This window comes from Epinephelus fuscoguttatus, linkage group LG4 (assembly GCF_011397635.1).
Source record: "Epinephelus fuscoguttatus linkage group LG4, E.fuscoguttatus.final_Chr_v1".
NCBI classification, from domain to species: domain Eukaryota; kingdom Metazoa; phylum Chordata; class Actinopteri; order Perciformes; family Serranidae; genus Epinephelus; species Epinephelus fuscoguttatus.
Genome location: NC_064755.1, coordinates 15,002,681 through 15,013,559, shown reverse-complemented (window position 1 = coordinate 15,013,559; position 10,879 = coordinate 15,002,681). Strand labels below are relative to the sequence as shown.

General features: G+C 41.6%; 1 protein-coding gene across 4 annotated transcripts in view; it reads left to right on the top strand.

The window, feature by feature from the left end:
* The first annotated feature begins 961 nt into the window (after positions 1-961).
* The window catches only part of fgd4a (FYVE, RhoGEF and PH domain containing 4a), a 64,077-nt gene continuing 54,159 nt past the window's right edge, over positions 962-10,879 (top strand). Inside the window, exons 1-2 of one of the 4 annotated variants that reach the window (XM_049574114.1) lie at positions 6,963-7,474; positions 7,584-7,673. In XM_049574114.1, the coding sequence (XP_049430071.1) occupies positions 7,420-7,474; positions 7,584-7,673 (145 nt within the window). In that variant the 5' untranslated portion in view covers positions 6,963-7,419. Of the gene's footprint in view, positions 1,264-6,962; positions 7,674-10,879 lie in introns of those variants that run through there. The other 3 variants (XM_049574108.1, XM_049574107.1, XM_049574106.1) reach the window with 3 other exon arrangements.

Here is a 10,879-nt window from a genome sequence, read left to right as displayed (position 1 = left end):
CTCTTTAATGTCCAGTAATATCAAATAACTATGATGTGGTTCCATTTTTTGCTTGCCCATCATGACAACTTATCTGAATATCAAACAACATGAAATAATACATTGCAATATAACTCAGCTTGTCTTGTACAAAACAGAAACTCAATAGTTCAAAATTTATAGAATATTTGAATAGAAAAAACAAAAATTCTGATCAGTTTTTCAATATTTTGACCTACGAGGCTTACAATTTTTTTTTTTTTAACTTCCCATAAACATGACTCAGTGCTCTAAATTTGGCCAATTACAATGATTACCTCCTTTTTAAAAAAAAAAAATAAAAAAAATTGTGACCCACTATGATGTAATATATATATTTACTTGGTATTTGATCATTTAGATTTTTTGATTTGTCTTAATTAGTCACTATTTTGTTGTATTATTTAATCGGTAATTTAACGTCTTAAAATAACCAATGAGTATTTCATAGTTATGGCTTATATTCTGAATATGTCATAAATGAGGATTTATGCTGACTTCAGTCAGTTACAGTCATAGTAATGTATAGAGTTCCACTGGCAGATTATTATTGTTGTTGTTGTTGTTATTTATTTATTTTTATATTTATTTATTTTATATTTTTCTTTGTTAATCTCTTTTGGATTTATCTCCAGTTAATATATATATACAATGTATATATTCTATTGTTATCCTTGGAATTATATTATATTATATTATATTATATTATATTATATTAGGATAACATGATAATATAATAATTTTGAATCAGTCTCAAATTTTCTTTTCTTTGTGTGTGTGTGTGTGTGTGTGTGTGTGTGTGTGTGTGTGTGTGTGTGCGTCGCGATGGCCAACAGTATGCACATTGTCTGGGTGTAACAATAAGGAGGTCTGCACCATCAGTACGCACTGAGAGGGGTGAAGGGCGGTGCTTGGGAAACACCCCCATCAAGGTGACAGAGGTCTCAGAGAAAAGTGGATGTCGTCGTTTCAACCCACACGTGTGTTTGTTTGATGTTACTTATTGACCTGCGCAGGCGCGCGCGGAGTACAGCCGCGCGGCTGGACGCCCTACTGGGTTCGGCGCAAGGTGTGGACCGCGTTACTCAAACTTGTAATAGTTATTTCCGGTCACTTTGGGTGGGTTTCACTTTTGTGTCTCAATGCTGGAGTAGTCATTGCATCACAGGAAAATGGAGGGCTTCAGCAGAGTCGCTTTTCGCAGGAAACAACTGAGTCTGGACAGTGAGGAGAGAGAACACACAGGTGAGTCTGTAAGGAATGCTGGGGCAGCCTGATCATAACGAAAACAAAAGTATACTCTCCCCAAATTTAGTTGCGTAGAGTGTTCTACACGTTTTGCTCTTGTAAAACTCAGTGCGTCTTAAGATGCCATCTCTCAGCTACTGACTTTTAAAGTCATAACGTCACTGTATGTCTGGATCCAGTTTGTCCACCTATGGAATCTCCCCTGTGCAGGTCTGAGTGAGAATCTGAAGGATTTCCACAGGTTATAAAGTGTTTAACTGCCTCGCTGGTGACTCAGTGTTATGGCTGTATCAGGTCTTGTATTAGCCATCATGTGTTTTTGTCAGTGTTGGGAAAGCATGGAATGGCCAGACTGTAACACACCTACATTACAGCCCGTGTTTACACACCACCTCTGAATTAGTGGCTGCTCAGCAGGTATGAAACTTTCAGGGGCGAGCCCCAGCTTGTTGTGCAACCATCAACATGCTGGAAGGCATGTTTTTCTTCATTCAGAGGATTCCACTCTGTAGGATGTCCTTCAACTATGTCTGTTCAGGATGCAGCTCTAAAGAACATGCAATAAGTTCTTTGACAGGTCCCTGTGCTGTTCAGTGTCTCAGTTTTAAAGCCTGATAGTCTTGGGATTTGTCTCAGCTCAGGCTTTCAGATGTATCTTTCCACAGCTGCAGCCTGGCAGCTGTAACTGAAAGTTTGCCCATGCAGGCTTTAGTCCGATTAAATCGTCTATATTTCCCAGAAAACTGGGATCCAAATACATGTCAGCACTCCTGCAGTATGTGCTGTCTGGGCATGACCCACTGAGCTTCGTCTTATCATGCAACCCTGCGGAGTGCTTGTGCTAACATGCAGCTTGGAACACTGTACTGTACCTGCAGCTTGATGTGAACTTTGCTCTGTAGTTGGTTGATAGTGTCACAAGATCAGGCAGGGTGCTTTCAGCTCAGATGGCACAATTGTCTGTCAGCAGTCAGCCTTGGTCACACCTCTCAGGTAATGTCAGGAAGTGAGGTAAATATAAGAACACCCAGATATTATCCGCAAGGAATCATTGCGCGTTGACAATACTGGAGTCAAGTTTACATTCCATTAATCACCATCTGCCCCCTGTACTGCACAATGCTACCAGCTGGTAATATACTGCACAGTGTGCTGAGTGCCTTATGATTTAAACACATCTGCTTTGGCCAGTAGATAATAAGAAAATATGCAGTGCTGAATCCAGAGGCTGTTGGAAAGGTTGTTTGCTGCACAGACTCCATCAGATTTGTGTTTCCTATCGTAGATGTCCCGTCCTCGCAGCTCCAGAAACCATTTCCTCCTGTCATGCGATTGTTTTTGCTCCCCAGTCTCAACGGCACCGAGCCACTGTAAACATATCTCTCGTGCTGTTTTTGTGAGCTAACCTTGACATGAACCTTGGTTGCTTTTAGTAAGCACTGATTTCCCCCGCCACGGTTAGATAGTCATTTATTCCGCTTGACTTGGTTCAGTACTACTCCTAATGATCCAACATTTTTATTGTGCCTGGCGGAGTCCGCACGACTTGGATCATGGATATAGTTTCAGTAGTGAGGCAGTATTACACTTGAAATGATCCATCGTGCTCTGTTGTTTTGACTCTGTGCGTCTGTTTTAGAAGATTTACTGGAGTGGAATGAAATGGGATTTTTTTTTTTTGGGCCGTTCTATGCCGAAGAAGATGATTTGTTTTCATGTCTGTTTTGATCCATTCTTCTTGGACAGATGGTTTGGAAGCAGCGAGTCTTTAAGTCTGTTGTCCTTTCAGCTCTGTCATCTTTGAGTGTAAAGTGCAAAACGTTATTATCCTGTCAGCTTCCTGTCAGAGTTGGGTTGTGCAAATGTGCAATATCAATCTCAACACTACTATCTCTGGATGCCATCACACACTTCAAACAAGGCTATTCATTCCTGTCTCTCTCGTGTGTTTGCCCATGTATCTTATTTATATGTTTACAGCACAAATAGCTCTGGGGCATGTAGGTTTGAGCTGGTGTTACCGTGAGGACAGCTGTATCACTCTCCAACAATGAGTGTGTTTGTTTTCTGTCTGCTAACATAGGAGCAGTGGGACTGTATGAATCAGATGCTGTGTGGCCTGCTAGCCTACTGCTTCTGGTATTGTTTCGCCGCACTGGTGCCCATTCATCCTGAGCTGAAGCGTCTCACTGTCCTCCGCTGGCTTTAACTCACTGCAGGCAATAGTGGTTCTCCTGTGCAGCTCAGTTCATGATGGCTTAAAAGATGATTTCTTTTCATATGCCGTGCATCGCTGTACCACATCTATATAAACTAACCCATCAATCATGGCTGCGGGCATGGAGAGGCACTGCTTCATGTCTGATTGGTATTTGAGTTCTGACAGGTCAGTTGGAAAGTATTTTTCTTTTTCCCCTTGCTTTGCACTTTTTTAGCAGAGTTACAGTCTTGTAAATAAGGGATGAGCAGGACAGAAGGTTCATCTTCGCAGAGTAGAAATTATGCTGAGAGAATAAAGAAGATATTTACTGCATATGTCCAGAAGCAGTAAACTTCTACTGACAGCATATGCCTTTGTAAATTCAGTTCTTATTATTCCATAAACATTTTGTGCTCTTTATCTTTGACAACAAGACTAGAGCTCCCACATCCAAGCATTTCATCTTCCATTTTGTCCGTCTCTCTACATTGGCAACCGCTTCTCTCCATATTAAAGAGGCTCAGGTGAAGCAATTTCAGATGCATTATGGGCAAGAGAGTTACAAAGGATCAAAACACCTTCCATTAATGCTAGACTTGAACATTTTCAGTTTAAAGTCATTCATCCCTTGCATTTCTCCAAGGCCAAATTGAACAAAATATTCCCCTCTGTGTCTGCTACATGTGACATGTGTAAATCAGGTTTGGGGCCCTTATTCACCTTTTCTGGTCTTGCCTCAAACTCAAAACAAGGAATTTGTTGGGCGGACATCTTTCTTTTTTATAGTAAGATATATAGTAGTTAGTCCTTGACTGTCTCACTGTGATAGTGGGCTGTTTTAATTACTCTTTGACTCTTTCTCCTGCATCACAGCAAGCTCTTATGTTATGTATAGTCATAGCAAAAGGGGTTATTCTGCGAGAATGGAAATCAGCTTCCCCTCCTTGCTCAACAAAATGGCTTAATGACATTGTTTCTTGTCTACATCTTGAAGCAGTCCGGTACACTCTGTCTAACCCCCTTATCAAGTTTTCTAAAATCCGGGGGCCCTTTATTGAACATATCAAAAGGGTAAAGTGTCAAGCTGACTAACCACATTGGATCGCGCCTCAGCCAGAAACTCAAAATAGACCCCTTAATTATATGAGGAAGTGATTATTTAATATTGATTAGCATCACTAATCAATACTTTTATGTTAACAATTGGGAAAAAATGACGATGTAATGTGAACAGTGTTGCTTGTTGTTGAAACCCACAGAGAATTGTCACCTGAGAGGACAGTTTACCGTCAGCTCTGGAGCTTTTTCAGTGTCCTTTAGCTCATTGGTTTTTTAAATCCCAATGTACGCTACCTGCCCCACATTAAATGTCAGATACACAGAGTTACCTATTAGCTGGTGAACATAGTGGAACATTTAGCAGCTGAAGAGCCATATATTTCCCTCGGGTGGTGGAGGAGACCAAAACAGAGCTGAAGGAAGAGTGAATATTGGACCTGCATTTGTTGGGTGACTTGAAACACGACTCCAAATAAATGCTCACATTGCTCCACATTTCACCTATAGGCTTTATAGTACACTGAAATAATTTTGTGTGCGTTTAAATACATTCGCATATTCAATTTAATATGGACAAATAGAATCATAATAAGATCTTTGAGGTTGAGTTTTCAGTCACTTTTGGTAGCTAGAAAAGCAAACAGGCTTACAGTAGTAACATATAGAAGTGTAGTATAACATATCGTCATTGCCCACTGAGATCTTTTGAAATGTTATTAGTATTTGTGGGTCTTTTTTGGCAGTGAAAGAAGAATTTTTTTTTTTTGTCTTCACAAAAACAGAAACAACATGCTAAAGTTTAAACCCTTGGCTGTGTCTCAAACAGCTTGATCTTGTTTGACAATGCTATCTTTGAAGCATTCAGTTCATTCAGGTTTATGTGATTTTATTCAGTCTTAAACTAGCCTCAGGCATTGCCATTTGTTCGCAGTTTATTTTCGAAAGCTTTTCTGGTATTAATTTGTTCCCATGGATCCTGTTGTTAGTGGTGTTCCCCTATTACATATCGTAATAGGAGAATCGTATATCCTGTTCTTCTTTGCACATAAATCCAGACATCACTTAAACTTCATGAGTTTATCAACAGTTGTGCTTTGCATTATTGTTCAAAGGTCAGACGACGTTACATATGCATACATATCATAAGTGACTGTGGTGTATAGTGTTGTCATGTATGCTAATTGAAATTACAGCGAGTTCAGTAGTTTTCAAAGCATTTTGTATCTTCAGGTGCACAAAGCAAAAGGCCATAAAAAATTCAACACCTCACCTAAGTGGATATTGATCTCTCTTTATACATAACTTATTATTACATTGGAGAATGCAGGATTACTTCATTTCCTTGAACATATTTTCCAGTGTTTACTCTGTGTCTGGCGGAGACGTCTCAGACTGGGCATGATTGTGTGCGGAGGAGTGGAGGTGGTCATAGTTTGCTCAGCTGATAATCACAGTGGGCGTGGGCTGCACTCAGCAGGGACTGGCTAATACATATGAGTGTTTGTGTAATACTCCTCAGCGGCTGCACACACACATGCTCTCACAAGTATTTAGGATGAAGCCTGAGGTACTCCAGTTTGCAAATGTTCCAGTAGGTGGAGGTAAATACTCAGAAATGTCTCTCCCATCGACCAGCAGGTGGACCTTCATGCTCAGCGTGTTAGGAGAACACATGCAGAGTTATGTACTCCTATTGCAACAAAGCAACAATCCACACATACTATAGTTGGCATGATACTGTGCCGTTGCTCCCAAGTCAATTAGAAAACAAGCAAATGTTATCAGATTTGTTAGATTGTCTCTATAAAACCAAAAGGTCCTAAAGCAGATCGGTGTGCTTTTGCTCCTTTCTTATTTCATTTTGACTCAATATATGTTTTAAAAAGCACTTGAAAATTACCAATACGATGCTAATATAACTGTAACAAACACTAGTCTTGTGATTCTGGGAAGACAGGCAGACATTTCTGCCAGATGCCTGCTGGAAAACAATGAGGTGGAGAGAGGAAACTAACAATGAGCTACTTTTAGACTGTTTGTACAGAAATGTGTAAAATCTCTCCAGTAAAAAAAAGGGTGGGTAAAAACAAAGTCTGTCGATGCTTCCTTTATGTGTTTGTACGCTTGTGTCTCACACCTCACCCAAGGCCAGATTATATTCCCGTGGAATCTGTAATTTACTGTATATCTATTTTTTATTTTACCTCTAAACCTTATCAACTGGGTTTGATACACTGAGTCCGGGAAAACATGGACCCCTGTCAGTGTTTAGTCTGAATCCCAATATGATAAGTCAATCAGAAGCCTAAATATCTGACGCAGTGTTTTTCCATCTATGCGCCAGCCAGTGTTTCCTGAATACAGTGTGCGTCGTTTCCCCCTCCTGACTGGCATTGTTAGCCTGTGAGGCTCTTCCCAGAAAGCTACTGTACTCTTACCTTACAATCTGAGCTCAGAAAAGGAGAATTCAGATCTGCCGCTCCGGCCTGTGGGACACTGAGGGACCAAGAGAGACTTTGAGGAAGTACATTTACAGAGAGGAAGATGTGGGGCAGTTGTGTAAACCTACCTTTTTTCTTCACCTTTGCGCAATTAAGGACTTCCCATCTGCAAGAGGACAGCAAGATGTGAAGGGGTTGGTGGTCGGATGACTCGTCTTTTCTTCAGTGGTGTCTGTCTGCGCTTCAGCCATACAGTGTAGAAGGTCTCAGCATAGCATCCTGTCAGGGTATCTCCTCTGGCTCTTTGTTCCCTAGAGGAAGGAAGGGGAGAAAGTATTAAACAGAGGTGTATTTTAGGCCACTGCTTCTACATAGAAGTGAAACTCTTCTCATGCACCCCACTCACTCAATCTACTGCCTCTACTGCATTCTGTCCACGGGCTCAGACACAGCATGGACTGGCTGGTCGCCAGTTACCGGAGGTCCCGTCTCAGACGCAGTGCCTTGGGTAGGTGTGATCCGTACAGGCTGGACAACACAGTGAGGATGAACACTGTCATTGGTTGAATATATATAGGAGGAGATCTTGGGTTCTTTTTTTTTTTTCAAAATAAAAGACACTGGACTGAGAATGAAACGACGGCGCAAGTACTGGTTTTGGAGGCGGAAAGGTAAAAACGCAAAGATGTGTCTGCTCTGCTGTTATGGTAAGATTTGGAGACTACAGTACATATTTGGCTTCACACTGGCATGAGTTGGTGTTAAATGATGATTCTTAATAAGTGAAGAGTTTTTTTTCTGCAAATCCTTCCACATCTGTGACTCACCTCTCATTACCATTAAATATTCCCTTGACTTGTTTAATCTCCGCTGCTCTGTTATCCCTGTTTGACTGGCATTTAGCTAATCTCTGTTTTCTACCAGCGAGCCTGATCCATTTTCTAATGTTATCATCTGGCTGCTCTCCCACATAGACCATTTATTTTCCACTCTGCTGATATGTTGCTGTTCCCTCTAACCACAAGTGCTAGGGCTGCACAAAACAAGAGCAAATTATCTGAAAAGATTCCTCCCCACTGCAGTATATCTTTTTTTTGATCAGGTTCTGTTAGCAGTCAGCGGTTTGCCAACATGAGTGTTTGGTAAATGCATTTGTTCCAGTGAACATACTTGGAGTGAGCGTGTTGATTCACTGAGCCGCAGCATTGGTCTCCATGTGGACCGGCCTGCCACTCTGTGAGGGAGCATTTAAATCCACAAGGCTGGAAAAAAAAGACAGTTTTGTTCTCAGAAGCCTGGGAACCGTTTCCCCCCTTTTAAGACCCTCTTCCAACCACTTTGGCCTTTTGGCAACGTCTGTGACGGCCCATTACCCAACTGAGTTTGTGTTGTGTGTGTGTTTATATGCAACATATAGGGCAATGAAAGTGTGAGTGTGTGTGTTGTAGATTTGCAACCCCTCAGCTGTGCACCTTTCTTAGGGTGGCGTGCATTGTTAGTGAGCTCGGGTGAGTCACCCTTACTTAATAGCAGAGGAGAGGAAACACTGTGAGGCATTCGGCTTTCATTCTCACTGGCAGGAAGGAAAAGGCTGGGAACACCAGCCGGCCTGGGTCCTTTCACCACGCTCATTGTTTCAACGTGGGAGAGGGTGTCACAAGCATTAGCAACACAACTTGTCAGTATCAGCGCATATGCACTCATATGTTTGGATTAGCTTTTTGTCTGTTTTCATATGAGCATTCCAACAGCACATAATGACTGAGTTTTCAATTTGTGGTGAGCTGTTCCTTTAACGTGGATTATGGTCAGTTTTTAGGGGTTAAAGCTTCCTAGAGCTGCACTGATATTCAGTCAATATTAGGTTTTCACGGATATATTGGCATGTCGGTGTTTAGTATATGTTGGCTGATGGGTAACAAAAATTCGCAATACAGAAACGCCACAGTTGTAATTGGGTAACTAAGGTAGTGTTGAAAAAGTGACACTGTTATATAGTTTGTCCACTAGAGAGCACCGACAGGTGTCAACTGCAAAATGTCCTGAGATTTTGGTCCATGTTGACATGATAGCATCACACAGTTGCTGCAGATTTGTTGGCTGCACATCCATGATGCGAATCTCCCGTTCCACCACATCCCAAAGGTGCTCTATTGGATTGAGATCTGGTGACTGTGGAGGCCATTGGAGTACAGTGAACTCATTGTCATGTTCAAGAAACCAGTTTGAGATGATTTGAGCTTTGTGACAGGGTGTGTTATCCTGCTGAAAGTAGCCATCAGAAGATGGGTACACTGTGGTCATAAAGGGATGGACTCGGTCAGCAACAATACTCAGGTAGGCTGTGGCCCAAAGTGTGCCAAGAAAATATCCCCCACACCATTACACCACCACCACCAGCCTGAACTGTTGATACAAGGCAGGATGGATCCATGCTTTCATGTTGTTTACACCAAACTCTGACCCTACCATCTGAATGAAGCAGCAGAAATCAAGACTCATCAGACCAGGCAACATTTTTCAATCTTTTATCTTCCAATTTTGGTGAGCCTGTGTGAATTGTAGCCTCAATTCCTGTTCTTAGCTGACAGAGTGTGACACCTGGTGTGGCCTTGGTTGTAACAAGTGGTAATTTGAGTTACTGTTGTCCTTTTATCATCTTGAACCAGTGTGGCCATTCTCCTCTGACCTCTGGCATCAACAAGGCATTTTTTCCCAGAGAACTGCTGCTCACTGGATATTTTCTCTTTTTTGGACCATCCTCTGTAAACCCTAGGGATGTGTGTGTGAAAACCTGAGTAGATCATCAGTTTCTGAAACACTCAAACCAGCCCGTCTGACACCAACAACCATGCCCAGTTCAAAGTCACGTAAATCACCTTTCTTCCCCGTTCTGATGCTCGGTTTGAACTTCAGCAGGTCATCTTGACCATGTCTACAAGCCTAAATGGATTAAATTACTGCCATGTGATTGGCTGATTAGCTATTTGCGTTAACAAGCAGTTGAACAGGTGTACCTAATAAAGTGGCCAGTGAGCGTATTTGTTTTGGATATTTATAGTCTCCACAGAATGAATATGCTTTTAAAGACCCTTTGTTTTTTTCTTAAGCATGTATTGGGAGATTGTCTTTTTAAGCATAAAACACATGCATGCTCCCCAGAGGATAAACCCTTTCTGTTTTGGGCAATTCGTGAGCATTCCTCTTTCACCTTATTCAGAATATATGAACACAAATTTTGTACATAAAATATCTCAGTTTAATACACAGAAATTGTTCAGGACGTTCATGGACGTAAGAGGGTCAACCCTTTTAATTTCTGTTATAGGACCACTCTCAAGACGTGGCTTTCATTTTTCGTCCCATTCCTAGTAAGAGTGTACAGGTTCGTTTGGTCCACATTTTTTGTATTGTATTGTGAACACTGTGGCCTTTAGAGGTTTGACTGGTTGCTCTTAACATGGTTACTCATTAATTTCCCCTCTGACTTCCTTGTGTGCGTGCCGCAGCTCTAAAGCAGCTCACACTTCAGATTTACAGAGCGTTGGCAGCACAGTGTGTTCCAGCTAGATAGGACCAGTGTGTGGATGCCTGAGTCTGGAGGCAAAACTAGAAAGTCAGGTAGTCAGGTGAAGTTGACGATGATGAGCTAAATTTAGTGTGCTTATTTGTTTCCACTCGCTGAGTCCTGCTGTGTTGGTTGTCAATCTCTTCAACAGTAGATGCCTCAAGGAGGACTGTGTTTTTCTTTCTTTCTTCCATCATCTGTTTTCCTTTGTTGTTATTTTGTCTTTTTTTCTCCCTGAAGCTCATCCCTCCCTCTTTCTCTCTCTCTGCATCGATCAGCATTCCTCCCGGCATGCCTCAGTCCTGACATAATGCAGAGATTGTTTTACTGACGGGTGACAAGAGA